The sequence below is a fragment of the Myotis nattereri genome (assembly GCF_964212035.1).
Source record: "Myotis nattereri genome assembly, chromosome: 9".
NCBI classification, from domain to species: domain Eukaryota; kingdom Metazoa; phylum Chordata; class Mammalia; order Chiroptera; family Vespertilionidae; genus Myotis; species Myotis nattereri.
The window spans coordinates 34,991,532-35,012,197 of record NC_138084.1 but is presented as its reverse complement, the minus strand read 5'-3'; the positions used below and the strand labels follow the sequence as shown (position 1 = coordinate 35,012,197).

The window sequence follows — 20,666 nt, the reverse complement described above, 5'->3', positions numbered from 1 at the left end:
ATGCTGCCCGCCCCCACCACCACCTCCTCCAGCACCTGTGGTTTGCAGGCTGATCTCTCCTGCCCTCTGTGCACCCACAGCCAGAGATTCTGAGCTGGTTTGCAGCATGGCAGTGCACGTTGAGGCCAGGCAGACACGGCTTTAGGTCTGCTGGGGATTCATGTGCTTAAACCTCTCAGGAAGTTCCTGGGCTTGTCCGCAAGATGGTCATAATAACGAGCATTGCATTGCTGTGAAGACACTGTCAACAAATGCGCGCTGCAGGTCTGACACAGTCTTTGGCACATGGAAGGGGCTCCGTAAGTGACAGGCCATGCCCTTTGCAAGTACTGATTAAGTAAAGATGCTCGTCTTCTGAACAGATGAGTGACACTAGTTGGATTGAATTGTGGGTTCGGTACTGCAACCATGGGCGATGTAGCACTTAGAGCATCGGGAACAGTTTCCTGTGTATCGCATTCGCCCCTCGCGTCCCTTCTAAGGGAGGCGGGGAATGTGTCCTCATCCCAGCGAGATGCGGAAACTTGGATGTAGGGAGGTTAAATTGCAAAGCCATGTAGGTGGTGGATGTCAAAGTCAGAACTAGAATTCTAATGTCTGCTAACTAGCATTAACCTCAGTGACAGCGTCTAACACACAGCACTTCATGTTATAAGAAATGTTTTACATAAATGACTTTATTGATCCTTACACCAGTTATGACAGTGTAATATCCTATAGTGAGGAAACTGAAATCAGAGAGGTTAGGTGATTCCTCTAAGGTCACACAGCCAGGAAGTAATTCATGTCAGAACTCGAACCCATGTTTCCTTTCTACGCTGCCGTTGAAGAAGAACAGACTCTCTTGGCAGTGTCACTGGCCATCTTTCTAAATCTCATGGCAACCACCCTTCTCAACCAGGTCATCTGCCTACGCTGGCCAGTCTCTCTTCCTGTGGCCCAGATCTTAATTTCTCCACAATTAGGTTATACTGGCTAACTAAATACAAAGCTTGTTTACTTTGGGCTAAATTCATATTAAGTCAGGCAATATGGGAACAGTGTGATTTTGTGCTGATCAAATAAATGATCAGATTGGGAGATATATGCCTAATTTTTTTTTTTTTTTAGTGGAGATACCAATTAGTTTAATAAATGATTTTTGGTGTGCAGAATCTTACAAGTCACTAGGACATCATGACTTAAAAAAAAAAAGTTCAGGTGAAAGGGATGGAAAATATTAATAGAAAAAGAAAGTGAGTTACTGGTTTATTCTCACATTCTGTCTGACTGGCACAATAAGTATGTTCTTTCTCCTTGCAACCCAATTCTTTGTAGAATAAAATAGAGCCCAAGGAGATGGGGGTGCTGGGGCAACTTTAGTTCCCAAATAGAGATATACAGTTAAGAAAAAAAAATACATAAACGTCTAGGTTTGCGTTTTCTCCACCATTTAGTTTTAACCTAGCTCTTCACTGCTCACCTCTCCACACAGACCACGGTTTACTGTCCCGTGGCTCAGGCTGAAGCAGAGGAGCTGTGGCTGCTGCTGCACACACTTCCCCTAGAGGTGCTTTCTGTGGGCCTGCGGCTAAGCCTGGCCTTGGACCTAGACAGGCTCTGGTTGTTGGAACAGTCACACCCACGGCTGTTGAATGCAAAAGAGAGAATAACATGTGTTGTTCTTGAGGGAAAAGCCAAGTCTTCATTTAAGGTGGAAACAAACAAACAAACAAGAAACAATGGAAAACCCGAAGATGCTGCACCGCGTGTTCCTGCCGGGTGGGCAGGACATCTTGTGCTTCCACAGGCTGCAGTCCGAGGCCAGCGAGGCCTTCACGGACTGCGGAGCTCGGGCCAGACAGCCTGTGCCGCTAAGACCCAACGCTGTTGCAAATAGGTCATCTGTTTCTCTTGGTGTTTGCCCAAGCGTTGGGCCTGAAATAATTTCCAGTCACAGAATAATGAGTTACTGGGAGCTGAGGAGAATGTGGGAGGGACGGCCGGGCCCTTTGATCTGTCGGGGTTTTTGTTTTCTGTTTTTGTTTTTTTGATGCCTGGGTCAAATTTTTAAACAAATATTAATGACTAAGCTCTGGTTGATCTCGTCTTTGAAAATATTAAAGGTCCTGGTAAATACGGGGAGGGGTCAGGGGTCGGGGGAGTGTAAGAACTCGGGAAGCAGGTGCTTTCTGTTGGAAGCCAGTGAGCACACAGCAGACCGTGCTAGGGACTCCAGTGGTAGGATTAGTGCTGTTGCTATTGTGTGGTATATTAGCATCTATTGTAATAACAACCGAAAGTATTAGTGTTGTTCGAGAACAACTGGGAGGCAAAAGAATCCTCTTGTGATTGGGCCAGTTTAGGGTGTGTAGGGCTGATGGGGTGGTACCCCTGGGTTGGAGCGGAGAGAGTGGCCAGCCGCCCTGGCTGCTGCATCCCAAGTGGGACCAAAGCCAGGATTTGATTGGGGCCTGCTGTGGAGGGCCCTCTGAGGCCGAGGAGGCTCCCCGTAGGAGGGAGACATACTTGTGGGGTGATTCCATGGTCCTCAGGGGGCTGGCCATTTGGAGAAGGCCCCAGCTAGAGACTGTGGTAGAGAGGTAGGCTTAACTTCATTGTCAAGAATGGACTCATCCTGCAGTGTGCAGGGGAAGAACTAAGTCAGCCCTCACACCCAGCCCAGCCCAGCCCATCGCAGCAGCACAACCTGTCCAGTTCCACTCATTCCTTTGAGGCTCCAGCCTGACAGCGGGTGCCCATGGGTGGTCCTCGCGGAGGTGATGTGATGGGCTCGGGTAGTGCACATTTCTCTGGGTGTCTCTGGGTGTAAATGTCCAGATTCAGGCAGCAGAAAGTAGGCTGTAAAAGACTATTGGTAGGGAAGCCACGTAATTTATTGTCTAAACCAGGATGCTTTTGAGGGTGAAAGGAGGCATTATAATGATGCCAGGGACAAAAAGCGATGAATCGCATGGTCCTGGGCACACTGGCTGTACACTCACCGTAGGGTTCAAAGTCTGGTGCTCCTTTGAAGTTAAACTATCTTGCACTGGTAGCTGGGGTGGTGTCCGAGTGGCCGTCACATCCCTGGGCAGCTGCTCTGAGCCCGAGAATCCTGCCCTTGAGGTGAGCCAGTGTCTCATAGGCAGCACTGGAGGTTTTCAGCAGGCCTGGAGGCCACTGCCTGAGACCGAGGTCACATTCACCGTGGGGACGATCCCTGCCCTGTCACAGGGAGTCTGTGTTTTGGGATGTTTCAGCTGGATTTGGGGATGTGATTCCCACCCCTTCTGTCAGAAACTGGCTCCCCAGATGGAGGAAGACCCTGTCCCCTGCGCCCGAACAGAGCTCTGGGTGCAGGGTGGGATATGTCCATCTGTCTCCTGGGCAGGCAGGGCGGCGGGCCCAGTGCTGGCTCAGGGCTGTCAGTGGATTCGAGGTCCTTGGTGGTCCTGAGCTCATGGTGGTCTCTTGGCCTTTGCAGGTGGACAACCAAACGGAAGAGAATAACGACATGAACAAACGGAGGCGGAGAGGCTTCAACAGCCTGCACGAGGTTCGTGTGCACAGCATCCGTTTTAACAGAGGCCCGTGGCCTGACAGCCCATGGCCACAGGCCCGGCCGCCCTGGCCCTCCTTGCTCTCCTCTCTCTGGAGCTGCTCAGTCCCAGGCTTGACTTGGTGGAAAAACAGTCGGGTTCTGGTCCTCGCTCCACTGCTTACTAGCAATGTGACCTTGAGAAACAGAGCCAGCCAGGGTGGGGCTCACGTCTGTAAAATACAAATGATACATTTGAAATGTATGAAACCTGGCAGGATTTTTAAAGATGATATAAGATGTTATGCAACATGCGGGGCCTGATCTATGGCACCTAGGCTGATCAATATGTAATCACTATCAATAGTGAGCAGTGAAGAGGCACCAGCTGTCCGGCTTTTCTCCCCGTCATTGTTTGTACCTTTTGTGTTTTGTGTTTTCTGCACTTTGAGTCTTAAAGGCCACTGTCCCAGTGCCCGCAAGTGCCACCTTCTGGTGACAGGAGAACATTACAGGCTACTTTGTCAAAACCAGGCGCCAGTCGCTCTCCTGCTACTGAAAAATTGATCAGCAGAGAAAGAGGGTATCAGTTCCGCTTCCCCAGGCAGCTCTTTAAAGAGACCTGAGATATGCCTTCACTTGAAAAGGCCGTTCCAGTCCCCGAAAGCAAGCCCAGGTGCTGTCAGTGAACTGTGGGAGGCCAGCGCTAGCTAGCCTGACGGCTGATGCCATGATTATGACACAGAGGCACGTGGGGTCGTTTGTATAACACATTATACCCGGGTTATAGGGCTTAGAAAAGACTTCCATCTGAAATGTGTATTTTTACGACATTGTGTTCATGTCTGTGACTTGCTTCATGGGGAAGCCTTGACCGGGATCAGCACCCTGGTCCTCACAGCTGAACTTTGTAACGAATAGAGCCACCAGGCCCGCCATGGGGAAGAGGGCGCTGCCTATGGCTCAGCCCGTTTTCTGGGACGCTCGAAGGGAAGCGCTGATAAGGCCTGCAGTTCCATTCATGTCTTAAAATGTGCTCAAACGCGTATTATCCACTGAGTTCGAAATCACCCTTGTCCGAACCCTTATAGGATTTCTTTGGGGGAATCCCTTCAAGAACGGCTTCCTCGTCTCTCGGTGCTGCTGTGAGCCAGAGCCAGCGAACCGGGAGATGATGGAGAGGAGGAAGCAGAGGCTGAGTGACTGGAGGAGAGATGTCCGTTTCCCCGGTCACGGTGCTGGCTCTCGCCTGTGTGCCTGGGTTTGCTCTGGCCTCCACCTAAGGAGCGTCCCTTGCACGCACTCTGTCTCGGGTGGGAGTCTGCTCCTGCCTCCCACGCAGGCCTTATTTGAGGGGCCGTTTGTGCTCTCTCTGTTGGTGGCAGCACAGGAGGGGAGAGTGGAAAGAAATCGGTTGCACCTGTCCCTTCTGAGATGGCTCTGGGCTGTTTTCTGAGCCAACTTTTTTTGCTTCCAAGTCAAATTTACCCAAACCATAATTCTTTCTCAGTTCTCACTAAGCGTGGGCCCAGAACCGGCAGCGTCAGCATCAGCTGGCAACTGGTTACAAATGCAGAGTCTCAGGGCCCACCCCGGACCAACTGAGCCCAAACCTGCTTTTGAAGGAGCCCCTGGTGATTCACGTCTGGGGAGTGCTGTCGGCAGGACCCACTGTCCCGGTGACGTTGGCCTTGTACAAACAGTGACCTCCCCAGTGAACTCGCCCGCTCTGCACTCCAGGCTGGGTGGCTGTGCAGCCACACTTCCCACTTTGAAGTGGGCAGTGACTCCGGTTGGTGTTTGTCCAGCACTTCAGGGTGGCTACACAGACAAGGTTTCCCACGGGGCTGCGGCTCTTAGGGGTCTGTTAGAAAAACAACGGACTGTGGCTTGCTGCTTCCCCGGAATCTCTTTATTGTCCTGAGAATGTCTGCCCCAGAGATTTGTTGTCTCCTGGGGAAGCAGACTGCCCACTGGACACACCAGTGCCATTTTCACCCCAAGGCCTGTGGGAGCAGAGCCTATGGGAAGGGGAGGCGGACATTCCGTGAACACTGGTAATTTTCCAAGTTTCATTTGTAGCAGATGAGCTAAAGAAGCCTTACATGGAACTCCATTTTAAAAATATGTGTATTTTTATTGATTTCAGAGAGGAAGGGAGAGGGAGAGAAAGAGAAACATCAATGATGAGAGAGGATCACTGATCGGCTGCCTCCTGCAAGCCCCCCACTGGGGACCGAGCCTGAAACCCGGGCATGTGCCCTGACCAGGAATCAAACCATGACCTCCTGGTTCATAGGTTGATGCTCAACCACTGAGCCACGCCTATTGGGCTGGAACTCCATTTCATAAAATAGCGTAATCAAAAGGTCACAGCCCACGTCTCACCCGTCATTAGTCACGTTGGTATCATGTACCCTGGCATAAAGCACCGAGAGGAGCCCTTCACCTCCGGCATCCTTCTCCAAAATCCATAACCCGGCCTAACCACGAGGAAGATCAGAGCACCCGGATTAAGGGACTTTGCACACAGAGCTGACCCATCCCCTTTGAAACTGCCAAAGTCGTAAAAGACAAAGACAGATGGAGAAACTGTACAGAGGGGAGAGAACTAAGGCGAAATCATGGCTTACTTCAATGTAGGGTCCTGGGTTGTATCCTGGAACCAAACAAGGAAGCGTGTGGAAAAACTGGCGTCGTCCAAATCGAGTCTGCAGTTCATGGCAGCACGCTGGGGTGGATTCCTTCGTTCCGGTGACAGTATCGGGATTGCTCCCGATGCTGCCACTATGAGCAGCTGGGTGAAGGCTCTGCAGGAACCGTCTGTGCTATATCTTTGTCATTTTTCCATAAATCCAAAATTATTTCACAATTAAACGTTGTTTTTAAATGGTAGCACCAAGAGAGCAGGGCAGGTTGGAGTTGGGAATGGGTGCTGAGGAGGAAGGAGGAAGATGCCCAGAGCCTGTGCCTGACAGACACCCTTCTTGCTCCCTTCACACACACACACACACACACACACACACACACACACACACACCTGCTGTTCACCTCTTGGGAGCCACAGGATGTATTTTGAAAATGATTTTGCTCGCCGCTTCATTATTATATTTGATTTGTGTGTGTGTGTGTGTGTGACAACCATGTGAAATGGGTAATGCTCCCATTTTACAGATGCAGAAACTTTAGGGAAGTTCATTGCCAAGGTCACTGGGCTGGGAAGTGGAAGAGTCAGGATGCAAACCCTAACTCTCGGGCTCCCAAGCCTGGCTGTGCCCGTCCCTGGGCATCGCCTGCTGCTTGTGCCTCACTTCCTGAGCCCACGGAGGGTCTCCTTCTTCCGGAAATTAGTCCCCTGTCCTCAGCCCCCAGGCCCCCTCCCTGATATCTGGGTTCTGGGACCCCACCACCAATGCGCTGATTTGGACTTTGCAGCGGCCAGCCTTTTCCAGCCGGAGTTTGGGCTCCAGTCACGAGGGCAGCGTCAGTAAAGAAGGTGGAAATCAAAACAAAGTCAAGTCCATGGCAAGTCAGCTGCTGGCCAAGTTCGAGGAGAGCTCTCGGAACCCTTCGCTCCTGAAGCAGGTGAGCCCCATCACATGCTCACTGGACCGGCCTTCTCGGTGACCAGAACTGAGAAGCCGGCAGAAATGTTCTGGCTAGGGATGGGTTTCAGGTGTGCCAGCCACGCCTGGCTCAAGCGAGCCTTCTTCTAGACCAGGAGTCAGCAGAATTTTCTAAAAGGGGCCAGGTAGCCAGTACTTTAGGCTTCAGGGGCCATCTGATCTCTCTGCAGCTACTCAACTCTGCCATTGTCGCATGGAAGCAGCCGTAGACAATACCTCAACAAATGTGCATGCATGTGTTCCAATAAAACTTTATTTACAAAACAGGCTGCAGGCCCGATTTGGCCAGAGGCCCGCAGTTTGCCATGCCTGTTGTGCATGAGAGAAGAATCCTTTCCCTAGTTTGGTTTTACACTTTGCAACCATGACTTGGTTTGCAGCCATTGATGAGATGTACAGTAGGAGGAAGCTTTAGAGCAGCAGTTCTCAACCTGTGGGTCGCAACCCCTTTGGGGGTCGAACGACCCTTTCACAGAGGTCGCCTAAGACCATCGGAAAACACATATATAATTACATATTGTTTTTGTGATGAATCACTATGCTTTAATTATGTTCAATTTGTAACAATGAAAATACATCCTGCATATCAGATATTTACATTACGATTCATAACAGTAGCAAAATTACAGTTATGAAGTAGCAACGAAAATAATTTTATGGTTGGGGGTCACCACAACATGAAGAACTGTATTAAAGGGTCGCGGCATTAGGAAGGTTGAGAACCACTGCTTTAGAGTGTTGGCTGCCTGGGAGAGCACCAAGTCCTTGGTGAGAAGACCCACACAACCAAGGGGAAACTGAGTCACGGGTCTTAGCTCCCTGTGGGCCTGCAGCAATGGGGACTGACTTCCCAAGTGTTGTGGTGCCTCTCCCTACTCCCTCGGGTCAGGTTGGCAAGGCTGAGTGTCTGACCAGGGACTCTGGCTTGGGGTCTGCGCTGCATGGCTTAGTTCGCTCCCCCAAAGGCCTCTGGGAGGCCACTGCCACATTACCAAAGCTTGGGGGTTGGTCTTTCTTTGGAGAATACCTGTCCCATGACAGATGAGGCTCCTCTCAGGAGGAGGGCAGACGCTAGGTTAATTCAGCTTTTAGGTGATCATAGAGGTCCCCCTGGCTTTGAGGTGGACCCTGCTCCTCCAGACAAACAGACCTTCCCAGGAAGCCAGGCTTTCATAGAAGGGGGTCATGTCCTGAGACTTCCTACTCTAACGTTTTGTCTCAGTTGCCCCTCTGCAGGCTGGGTCCCTTGCAGCCCCCAGTGTTGCTGGAGCTTCTCCCATCAGCTCCCGTCCCCTGGTAGGCGGGAAGCTCTTCCATTTCCAGGAGACTCCGGGGCCGGCCACCCCAGCCTGGCATGGGCTCTGGCAGGGCCTGTCCAGTGTCCGGGTCTGAGCCAACAGCAAGGCCTCCCTGAATTCCCACCTTGTCCCTGAGGAGGGGACTCTGGGACTTGCTGTCCACCTGCGCAGAGAGCCAGGGCTCTGGTTTCCTGGAGGGGGGGGGGGGGGGACTCGCCGGACCTCAGCCCAGGGCACACTCGCTCTCTCTGTACCTGAAAACTCTCGCTCCCTTCCTCCCTTCCTCCCTTCCTCCCTTCCTGTCCTCTCAGTCTGACTCGGCCTTTTCTTTCGTGTTTCCTGCGGCTGCTATCTTGGACTCCCCGTCCTCCTCCCAGGAACGCCATGTCTCGGGGGTAGGTAAGCCTGTCCTTCGCTCGTCCTCTGACCCTCCTGCTCACTCTTGCTGTCTCCAGCCGGAAGAGCTCACGGCCAGCCCACCGCCTCCTCTGAAAAGGCAGGTAGGGCTCCTTCCAGTGGATGGGGTCTTGGTGAAGCCAGAGGGGCCCCTGGTGCAGAGGGGTGGGCTCAGTCGGCCTCTGCGTGCCCAAGTAGGGCTGATCATAGGTTCTCTGGGAAGGCAGGCACAACATGCGGTCCTTCAGCCAGTCGGGGGTATCGGCTGACCAACCACGGTGCTCCTGGTGCTCTGATTGGGGACACAGACCGCACCACCTGGTCTGCTGTCTGTTTTGTCGGATGCCCCGGAACACAGCGTTAGCTGCAGACCACGTACATAGGCTGACGTGTAAAGGGATGAGAAAGTGGCAGTGATGGTGGAATGGGCGTAGGTGGCCGCTTGGCTGCACGCCTTGAAGGGGGAAGGCTGGGGTGTGGCTCAGGCCTCCTGGCGCCCAAGGAGACAAGGCCCCGTGTGGTGTGCAGGCGCAGCGGCAGCCCGGCACTGTGGCTTTCCCCGGCCAGCATCTCTGGGTTTGGAATTTGCACAGACTCACTGTTTTGACCACAGCATTCAGAGATGGCTGGTCAGCATGAGACATGTGTGTTGCTTCTGGGCAGTGGAGGCTGAATGAGGTCAGTGGGGGTATGAAGCAGAGATGTCGTCTTAGTGTATAAGAATTACCTAAAGAACCATTTTTTCAATTAAAAAAATGGGTATTTAAAAAAATAGCAATATCTGGTGCCCATCCCAAGACCAATTAAATTAGAACCTCCGGAAGTCAGGCCCAGCCTTGGCTAGTTTGTTAAAGGGCCCCGGTGGCTGTGGTGTGCGTCTAGGATTGAGAACACGGGTTGTACAGGTTTTGATTCAGTGGGTCTGGAAGGAGGCCCAATAATCATGTTAAGGAGGATGTCAGATTTATATAATGTTATTAACCAATGTTACCTCAATAAGTTAAGTTAAAAAGGAAATGTAAAAAAATAACAATAAAGAAAGAAAAGGAGAGATCAGGTGATTCTGATGCAGATGGTAGACCATCAGCACCTGAGGTTAGTTTGGAATCTTACTCAAGGTGACACCTGGTGCGCCCTGGGCCCCTGGTCCTCCTGGGGGTCCTCATGTTGGGGGTCCTCATGTTGGGGGCGATGCAAGGGCCCTAGTAGGGAAGGAAGCTTGATTTGTCTTCTCTCCAGCTCCCCTCCGTGGTTGTGACGGGGCATGTGCTCCGAGAGATAAACCAAGTGTCCCCCGGTGGCGAGTGCCCGAGCCGGCCCCGCAGAACCCGAGCCCAGTCTGACCTGCAGCTGGGGGGGCGCGAAGAAAACCCTGCCTGCCAGGGGGCGCTGGCCCTGTCGGGGGTGCTGCGGCGGCTGCAGCTAGTGGAGGAGAAGATTCTCCAGGTGAAAGCCTCGCCCTGGGCCCTGCCTCTTCCCGAGTCCGGGGTGCCCTCTGTTCCCCTTCTTCCTCCGCCTGCCCAGGGTGGGTTCCTTCTCTGCCTGTTCGTGCCCTGTCCCCCGTCCTGTGTGTGGGGAGTGAGACAAGCCTGCCTGACTGCCCCCCACACCCCACAATCCCAGGCTCTGTCACTCTCTCTTTTTCTTTCTCCTTTCTCGCCTTGGCTGCAGAAGAGGGCTCAGAACTTGGCCAACAGGGAATTTCACCAAAAGAACATTAAGGAGAAGGCGGCTCACCTGGCCTCCATGTTTGGCCATGGGGACTTCCCGCAGGTAAACGGGGTTCAGAGCCCCAGGAGCCCGTGAGGCGGCCGCGACTCAGCCTCTGGAGCGCCGTGCCCTCCGTCCCGCTGCTTTTATAGCAGGAGGCACGATTCATCTGTCACGCCACTAAGGAGTTCAAGGTGCTGTCTAAAACAGATGCAAATAAGAACACTCAACATAGGTAGATAAGTCAGAACAAAGGGGAAACCGAGAGAGGAAAGTGAGCTCAGATCAAAGGCAAACGTTACTGAACAGAAACACGGGCTGTTAGACACAAAGAGGAAAAGCTGCTCAGTTGCAAGAATTATATGACAGCGCCTTTAAGGTGAAAGCAGCCCAGTTGCTCATGATGTTTGGGGGCCTGATGAGAATCTCCCCGTGGCCTTGATCGGGGAAACACTGAGGAAGGGGTCAGCCCCATGCCGTAACCCAGCCGTGGGCAAACTATGGCCCGCGGGCCGGATCCGGCCCGTTTGAAATGAATAAAACTAAAAAAAAAAAAGACCGTACCCTTTTTATGTAATGATGTTTACTTTGAATTTATATTAGTTCACACAAACACTCCATCCATGCTTTTGTTCCGGCCCTCCGGTCCAGTTTAAGAACCCATTGTGGCCCTCGAGTCAAAAAGTTTGCCCACCCCTGCCGTAACCTGTACTCTGCTCCCCCAAAAGGCAGCGCGGAGCCAAGGAGAATGGCTTTGCCTTAGAATACAAAGCACAGCCCCCGCGAGCCAGGAACTTATTTAGAAACTTGCAGAAAAGAAGAGCGTGTGCAGGCAAGGAGATGAAAGAATTGATATGAGGTCCCACAGCGCCTGTATGTGTGAGGCGCTCTCTTGCAGCAAACCTGGTCTCTAGAACATTCCTGTCTGCTGCTCTCACTCAGTCTCCTCCAGACCTGAGTCCTCTGCTATTCGGCAGAGTCACTGGCCTGGGAAGGAGGCTTTGCATTTATTTAGCTCAGTGGTTCTCAACCTTCTGGCCCTTTAAATGCAGTTCCTCATGTTGTGGCCCAACCATAAAATTATTTTCGTTGCTACTTCATAACTGTAATGTTGCTACTATTATGAATCGTCATGTAAATAGCTGATCTGCAGGATGGTCTTAGGCGACCCCTGTGAAAGGGTCGTTCGACCACCAAAGGGGTCGCGACCCACAGGTTGAGGACCGCTGATTTAGCTCATGTTTAGGTGGCACAGGTGTCTGCAGCTGCAGAGGCCATCTGCCCCGAAGTAGCCCAGGATTCTCCTTTCCTAAGCTTGCACCTGCCACTTTATACCAAGCTCTGAAATGAGGGCCTCAGGACTTCGCTGGTGTCTGTGGCAGACACAGGCAGGAGCAGGATGGACCTGCTCCAGCTGTTCCAGTGTGACAAGGGAGTTGGAGCAGTTGGAGCAGAAATGTAGCCAGGAGCCAGACAGCCCTGCGGGCTCCAAAGACAGAGGCCTCCGCTGGGTCCCGAGAGGCGGGCCTGCGTGTCCCTTCCCCTCCTCGCATGCGCAGGCAGGGGCTGCACCCAGGCGCGCATACTGGGCCTTCTCCGGGGATAATCACTTTCCTCTGTTTCTGTTCTGTGCAGAACAAACTACTCTCGAAAGGCCTGTCTCCCACTCAGCCTCCGTCTCCTCCCTCCTGCCCTCCGTCTCCTGACCCAGCTGCCGCTTCCTCTCCACCGGCTGTTGACTCTGTTTCTCCTGCCAGAAAGGTAGTTGCCCCGAACAATTAGCTCCCCCACTCCCTGCATGTTCCAAGGTGCCTGCTCTGCTCGGCCCGCGCAGCCAGCTGAGCTCGGCCTGGCTGAGGTGGAAACCTGCAAGGTACTTTCCAACGGTCCCGGGTTTGGTTCTGGTTTTGTGTTGGACCCAGCAACAGAGCAGAAACAGGCAGCCCTCAAAAGCTCGTCTAGCACCGCGTATTCGTCCAGCGAGCTTTAGCCGGACGCACACCGTATGCCAGCCACTGGGTCAGGTGCTGAGGAAATGAACAGGAGGTTTCTCTTACTACAGTAGATGGCAAAACAGCACATCAGCCTAGAAATAAGTAACTCTTTGCCATATGAAATCGCTCTTATTTGGCTGTTTTTGACCTAACAAAATGGCAGTTTTATGTGGTGAACCTAATATAATACTAACCATTAATTCTGTGAGAGGCAGAAAGGGCAAGGTTGCAGGAGCTCAGAGGGGAGAGGCCTGGCAGGACTCGCAGGCGGGAGCTTGGGGCTGAGTGTTGAGGGCTATAAGGAGGATTTGCTGAGAGAAGCGAGGGGAGGGTGTTTGAGGAAGGGCCGGACATGTGCCACGGCAGGCAGACAGGGCTTCATGGATGGAGGGTCAGGATTCTGGTGAGACTTGGACTTGGGGATAAAAGTATTCTTAGGGGTGCGGAGAGTGAGTATGAAAGCGAGCCCATTCTTCTCGCGTTAAGGAATTGCATTGGGTCCTCTTCCAGAGAGCCACGGAAGGCTCTTCTCCATGTTCTAGAATCTAGAAGGTAGCATGCAGAGGTTGGCTTGGAGGGAGGGAGAAGGAGGTGGGGAGCTACCTCCGTTTAAATTGATCATGAAAAGCACCGTGAGCAACTGTTAAATGTGGGCTCTGGGCACTTTTCGTGTTTCCCTTTGTCCTCCTGATACCTAATACGCCGAGAACACGCCCAGGCTGGGAGGGAGAGGGCAGCCTCCGGAGAAGCGTGGCCGTGGAATGGATGAGCCTGGAAACGGGCATGAGGCCACTCCTTTAGCCATAGCGTGTGGCAGTGGCTTTGGAGTCTCTTCCCCACAGTCTCTGCTCCTCTGAACACATCCAGTGTGTCTAGCAGTCGCCTGGGCTGAGCTTGGCCGGCGGGGCTAACTGTCCCCATCAGAGTTACTACTCATTTGCCTCTAGCTGTTAGGTGATGCACAAACCATCCCCCTGCTGCTGCATTAGTGGGAAATTAGGAATTGCCTCATAGTGTAGATGGAACTAGGTCTCCTTTCCCTCCACCACTGTGGGAAGAAGGGTGTTGATACCCTCTCTAAGAAAGGAACGAGCAAGGAATTTTATCAGCCCCCCCCTCACCTCCCCGCCCCAAGGTCCCCATCATGGTGTGACACATCCCTGGAATGGAGAAACACACTTTCTGTCTTCAAGTCCACTGAAAACAGCCAAGGCTGCCCGGCCAGTGTGGCTCAGTGGTTGAGCGTCAACCTATGAACCAGAGGTCACAGTTCAATTCCCAGTCAGGGTTCATGCCGGGGTTGCGGGCTCGATCCCCAGTGTGGGGTGTGCAGGAGGCAGCCGATCAATGATTCTCTCTTATCATTGATGTTTCTGTCTCTCTCTCTCCCTCTCCTTTCCTCCCTGAAATCAATACAAATATATTTTAAAAAAGAAGAAGAAGAAAATAGCCAAGGCTGAGATGCCCACCTTTGTCCCAGGTCAGCCTTTGATCAGCTGTTTGACCTTAAGTCTCCTCACCTGTCTGGGCCTCCATCCTCTCATCAGCAAGAGCATGATTCCTGGCTCACATGATGGTGAGCTGCATGGGTGGAGACTGGCATTTTTGTCACCAGCCTCACCAAAAGGCTTCAGAGCAGCCTTTTTGCCCTTCCCTGGGCAGTGCTTCCTGCTGTGGAAAAAGGTCACCGTCACCCTTGACAGGAGGATAAAGGTGAGGGCACTTGTGCATAGACGGGCACTTGTGCATAGACAGGCAGTGGCTCATGCTCGGGGCTGGGCGGTCGGCCCACGCCTTGCTTGTCTCTGGCCCAGCCCCTCTCTGGCTGGTCCTGGTCAAGGCCCTCTGTTGCCCCTGCTTTTCTTTTGACCTCAGGATGGCCTGGCTTGCTCACTGCCCTGTCAGGGCTGAGGGCAGAGCCACCACACTTCCCAGCTTTCCCTGGCGTGGTTTCCCGTAGGTATTAGTTCTCTAGGTGGCGGCAAAAGGCAGCTGCCTGGGTGCATGTGGGGCGTCTGGGTGCGACAGACGCTGTCTCCTGTCTCAGCATCCTCACAGCATCGCAGGAGGCCCGGCCGCCGCTTCCCCAATGGCTCTTTAAACAGCGTCACACCGATGGCACTCAGCGAGTCAGTGAGGAAGCGTTCACTCATTAGACAAGTATTTGTTGAGTGACAGCCTGGTGTGAGCATCTCAGGCTCTTGGGATGCGCATCAGCGAGCAGGAGTTATGTCCCTGCCCTGATGGGACTTGCCGCCTAGTAGGGGGAGTAACCAACAACAATATGATACAGAAGTAAGTTATGCCATATGTCAGAAGATAAGATGATACTTCCTATGGAAAATTAGCAGATAGCAGGGACTTGGCGTGGAAGGGGAGGGTAGCAATTTCAATGGGGTAGCAGGAGGTTCTTCCTGAGAAAGTGGGAACCGAGCAGAAGCCACGGAACAGAAAACGGGGAGGAGACGAGTGCCTGGGGTCCTGGCCTCAGCCGGAGGTTCTCTCCTCTGCGCCATGCAGGCCCAGTGCGAATGGAGGGAGGGCTGCAAACGGGGTGGACTTTGGGATGGCCAACCCCCAGTCCCCTGGCTACCACCTCTAGAGTTTTCGTTCTTTGTTCCTTTGTTCCATGTTTCTCCCTGGTTTTTCTTTTTTCTTACCCCATCTCCTAAGCCAGCCTTGGCCATCAAACGATGGTATAACTGGGCTATTTTAATAGCATTCATCTTATGTGCCTTTCACAGAAGTGTGGCTGGGAATGATTGGGGAGCTCTCAGGAAGGGCCACCCTGGGACCCCTGGCAAGTCACTTGCCCTCTCTGTGCTTTAGTTTCTCCATTTGCAAAAAGCACCCAAGTTTGCACCTGACACCCACAGAGCCCTCCAGCTCCCACCGTAAAGCCATTGTAGGCACGTAGGAGAGAATGTTGCCAGCTGTATGGCCAACTTCCCCCCTCAACTTCCCTCCCTCTCTTACCACGCCCCACCATTGACTTGGCAATGGGCTGTGCACATGCAAAATCCAGCAGAGTGAGGTCTCCTCGTAGAAGAAATGCCTGCCCCTTACAGTAAGTGACAATTCGGGGACAAACAACGTCATTCAGTTGGTGGGGCTCAGGGAACCTCCCTCCTGAGAGCCGGGGGCCTTGTATCTTTTTCCAACAGATTGCGGGCTTCTCTCGCGGCCCAGTGACCCAAGTCTGTCTCCATTCAGGGGAGCTGGGGTAAGGGAAGTGCACGTGGGAACGGACGCTAGTCCTTGGCCACTCCTGGCCGGCCGCCTGTCCCTGCTCCTACCCAAGGCCCCACACTGCAACTCTGTGGATCCGGGAATATCACCTCCTCATGGGAGCAGACTTAGCTGGACTTGCCATGAGGAGCACATGTTACTCACGGGGACAGAAACCTGGGCCACCGACTGCCTTCAGACTACACAAACCCACCCTCTCAGACTAATGTTCTGCCTTAAATTTCAGAGTAATACTGCTGGGGTTTTTTTTTTTTATTTGTTTAGTTTTGGCCTGAAGAGTTTCAGAGAATCTTGAGGGCTTCTCATTTAGGGCCCAGATTCTTACCCCAGAATCTTGTCTTTCTAGACCAGTGTTTCTCAACCTTCTGGCCCTTTAAATACAGTTCCTCATGTTGTGACCCAACCATAAAATTATTTCCGTTGCTACTTCATAACTGTAATGCTGCTACTGTTATGAATCGTAATATAAATATCTGATATGCAGGATGGTCTTAGGCGACCCCTGTGAAAGGGTCATTCAACCGCCAAAGGGGTCGTGACCCACAGGTTGAGAACCGCTGTTCTAGACCTAGACTATGGAATCACATCCAGTCTTACGCCCTCAGCACCACCAGACTCATCCATCCCATCAAACCAGCCCACCTGCAGCGGGTCAGCCCCCCTCATCCATTAGTTAACTTCTTCATTTCAGAAGGGCGGCCACCGCCCATCAGGCTTCTGCCCCGGCTGCTAGCCATGTGCCCTCTGCTGAGCTATTGTTACGAACAAGGTAGCAGCTGAGTGTTTGCTCAGCTGAGCAAGAGGGACGGCCTCTCGGGGCTGGAGACTGTGGTTAGTCCTCCTGGGTCTGAGAGCAGTGTGCATTGCAAAGGTAGCTTTCTCTCCCCTCCTGGGTGTTTGCTTTAAAACTGGATTTGCAGGGTTTACTCTAGAGCTTTGCATGTTCGAGGGAAACGGGGCAGTCGTGGGAAGCAACCTGCCTTGGTCTCATCTGACACAGGGTAGATCTCAAGGCTGCCTCCAACCTCACTGTCCTTCTCTCTGTCCCAGGGACACACTAGGCAGCTTGTTGGATGTGTCCTACGTATAACCCAGCCGGGGCGGTTTTACTGTGTGGCGTGCTGGTGGCAGGGAGGCAGGATGCTGTAGGGAGAAGGATATGGGCTTGGAGTCAGAGCACCGATTCCTGCGTGGCCTGGGACAAGCCAGCGGACCGCTCAGCGCCTCAGTTCCCTAACCTGTAGAGCGGAGATGACAGCGGCTGCTCCTCAGGGTGACTGGAATAATGCAGTGAACTTGCCTGCGGTAAAAATGCCTGAAGCAGTAAATGTGCTCTTTCCCGAGTGGAGGAGAATTCTAGAAGAAAGCTCACTTACCTAAAATGCATGCTGAGTCCTCTCTGAAGGCAAAGAAGTCACCTTCGGGTTTCCGTTTCCATCCTAGCCACTTGGGAGCAGTGCGGCCGTAGGGAGTTGGAACTCCCAGAGCCCCAGCTGCCCATGACTGTAAGACCCACCTCGCAGGCCATGAGTGTTAAATGCATGTGATGAAGAGCATGGTGCCGGGTACCAGAGTCAAAGGCGCAGATATTGGCTCCCACTAGGGGAGTAGGTGGTGGTGGTTGGAGGGGGGGGGGGGCACTGTCATAGCCCCAAAGGCCTGCCTGTGTCTCAGCTCTGAGCATGTGATATCCAGACCCCTTCAGGCAAGGGGGTCTCACCTTGCCCTCCCTTCCCCTTCCCTTCCCCTGGCATGTGGCTGAGGACTCGGGTCCTCCAGCCTGTTCCCTGCTGCTTCCAGGCAGGAACTCCTCAGTGAGGAACGTCCTTGCCCAGCAGGCCCAGGAGAGGTCCTCGGGCCCTGCCTGCGGAAACCTCTCCTCTCGTGGGCCCCCCGCTCCGAGGCCCTGGGAGCGTCCCTCTCACCCAGCCTGACCCGTGTGGGCTCTCTGAGGCTCACCGCAGGCCCGGTGGCCACAGGTGGCCCAGCTCTGCGGAGGAGCACAGCCTGGACACCTGGTATTCGTGGCTGAGTTCCAGGTCCAAGGTGGTGGTGGTGGGGGGGACATTACCATTGTTTGGAGACAAAAGGGCCCAGGAGCCTGCTTCCTCCTTCGTTCAGCGCTTCCGCTCCGTGCCAGGGGTGTAGAGGTGAATAAGATGGGGCCATGACGTCAGGGAATGCAAACCAGAGGGGAGATAGGCCGGCTGGGAGCAGGTGAGAAAGGCTCCAACAGCCAGCAGCGACCACCCTATTCCGAGCTGGGAGTGATGGGACTGCTTTAGGAATGTCTCCTTGTGGAGATCTAGCCATCGTCTGCAGCCTCGGGCGATGGTGCCTGCGGCAGTAATTACATCACCGTTAGAATCTGTGCTGAGAAAAGCCAGCCGCTCATCCTTGGTGAGCCCCTTTGTTCTCACTCGTGCAGAGCCCTGTGCAGGCTGTCCAAGGAGGAGAAACGTCCCAGAGCGCAGACATGTGAAGCTGCACCAATGGTGGTGCTTTAGACTCACTAACTTGGCAGATGCCAAGTGCTCTTGGGAGCCCAGTGCCACACGAGGCACAGCCACTGTCACCGAGTGGGAAGTGGATGCAACTGGGAGGAAGGGGCCTCTGGTCAGGTCGGCCCTCATTCACCCTGACAGCCCCTGGCCAGGGGACTGGACGGTGCCCTATGCTGGTAGAACCACTGAGCAGGCTCACGCTGCACAGATGTGTTTGGGCGACACCCCCAGCAACCGCACAGCCCTCTGCGTGCTTCCTTAATTGCTCCCTAAGTCAGGATTACACGGAAGCTCAGCGATACCAAGTGCTTATTAGCTAAGTGGTTAATGAGGCCTCATTAGGGACGTGTAGCTAAAGCCCCAGAAAGTACAGCCTCGGTCTCTGCTAACTCAGGGGAGTCAGTGACTGCACGTGGGTATCCCGGCATCACCATGGTGCCGTTCTGGAGAAGCACACGGAGCCAGTCCCCACGCTGGGCCAGTGGACATGGCCACGCCAGGGCAGTGTGGATGGACAGGGAGGTAAATCTGGCCTTTCCTCTTTATTTTGATACAAAACCAGAAAGTTCTTCATATTCTGCAGTCCCTAGCTGAGGGGCCCGTGTTGGGGACCTGTCAGGGGATGGAGCCTCAGGCAAACAGTAGCATGTTGTCCTCAGCCAGTGCACCTGAGCGTTTCTTGAAAGCAGGAGCCAAGGGTCTTGGCATTCGTGACAACTGCAGAGCATGCGCTAGAAAGCAGAATCCTGACTAATCTCTCCCAGGCTGGGCCAGCGGGGAATGGGCAGACCGGCCTGGCAGCTGCTGCTCCTGAGAGGGGCAGGCTTTGTCAAGTCGAGGGACCAGTCGCCCGCAGCCACATTCCCCACAATCCCCCACAACCACAAACATGGTCTGGGGCAATGGGTCCAACGTTGCTGTTAGGTTGGGGTTCCCTTGGTGAGAAGGAGGGTGAGTGTCACTCCTCCAGCTGGTTCGGCAGCCCCTCCCGCTCATTCCCTTGCAACGCCTGTGCTTTGGCTGGAACCCGAGGAGTAGGTCTCAGGTTCTGAGCATGGGCATCGCTGCCAGAAGGTGGGGAGCCGGGGGAGCCTGCCGCCCTGTGCTTTGCTGTTGCCCAGAGCAGTCTGGATATAGATTGAGGGCATCCATCACCCACACACAGGTCCCTGCTATGTGCTCCCCCAATGGCCATCAGCCTGTGCCCGAAGGCCTTCAGCCTAAATCACAGCTCTCTCTGGCCACATCTGCCAGAAAGCTGGATTCGGAGGATGGTGAGGGTCTGAGCCCCCTCCCTGCAGGGTCACGGGGTCAGGAATCTCAGACTGCGCACATTCGCCGCCCTGCAGAGGAGACTGCAGCGTTCCTGGGCGGCCTTTCTGAGCTGGTGGGGAGAGGGGACCAGCTGCGTGTCCTGGGTGTGTGGATGAGTGTGCCCTGTGTGCTTGTGCTGCCAACTCCCACCCTTCCTGGCTCCTCCACACACTGGGGTGGTCCAGGCGCTCGCAGGCAGCCATGGGCCATCATGCCCACAGGAGCCCAGGCACTCACCACCCTTCAGGCAGTGATCCCTGGGGCCCACATGGAACGGCTGCCTCCCCTACTCTGGGCTGGTCTTGCCCGGCCCTGGCCCTGGGGCCTCTGGGCATGCTGCCTGGAGCCCACAGTGAAGGTCCTCATCCTGAGCCCTCCACCTGCCCCAGGAGCCGGCTCCACTCCCAGGCCAGCCCCTGCTTTGACTGTCAGGGTGGACTGTGGTCCTGGCCTGGAGGGGCTCTGGTCAGGCACAGCCATCGCTCCCTGGGGACATGGAGCTGCAGGGCTGGCTGCCGCCAGCCTCCGGAGTCAGAGGAAGGCGGGAGGGAGGAGTCAGGCTCCTATTGGCCCAGCCCCGGCTAAGCACCAGGCACTTTGCCCCATGTCTCTCGGTTCTTACCGCAGATCCAAGGCAGGCACGATCCTCCCCATTTCATTCAACTTGAAACCTGAGCTCAGCAGTGGTGACGCGGGGCCCTACCCTTCCTCCAGGCGGGGGCTCCGTGCTCACTGAGCAACAGCGGACAGCCCTCCAAGGGGCAGGGTTTCCGTACGTAGGAGGGCTGCTGCGGCTCAGCTGTCTGTCTGTGAGGTCTCAGTTCCGGAGCTCTTGGTCTCCCTTGCTCAGCTTCTGTGCCTCGCAGGCTTTTGGAGGCTCCGGTGACACAGGTGCAAACATGCCTTTGGGTGGAAAGCAGGCCAAGCAGCCCGAGTCGTCCCAGCCGCTGAGGAGACAGGCGTGGAGAGGAACCTGGGTGGGGGTGGGAGTCAGGCGACGGGAGCAGCGTCCTGGATCTTCCGTTTATTTGCTAAGTGACCTTGGATAGATCCCT

At 54.1% G+C, this 20,666-nt stretch overlaps 1 protein-coding gene across 2 annotated transcripts in view; it reads left to right on the top strand.

Moving 5' to 3' along the window:
* MICAL2 (microtubule associated monooxygenase, calponin and LIM domain containing 2) overlaps nt 1–20,666 on the top strand; it is a gene marked incomplete at its 3' end in the record, with an annotated part of 205,588 nt that overhangs the window by 112,196 nt on the left and 72,726 nt on the right. For both annotated transcript variants that reach the window (XM_081098896.1, XM_081098895.1), the window contains exons 16-21: nt 3,467–3,538; nt 6,956–7,105; nt 8,822–8,944; nt 10,080–10,286; nt 10,512–10,613; nt 12,186–12,311. In XM_081098896.1, coding sequence (XP_080955022.1) covers nt 3,467–3,538; nt 6,956–7,105; nt 8,822–8,944; nt 10,080–10,286; nt 10,512–10,613; nt 12,186–12,311 — 780 coding nt within the window. The remainder of the gene's footprint in view (nt 1–3,466; nt 3,539–6,955; nt 7,106–8,821; nt 8,945–10,079; nt 10,287–10,511; nt 10,614–12,185; nt 12,312–20,666) is intronic.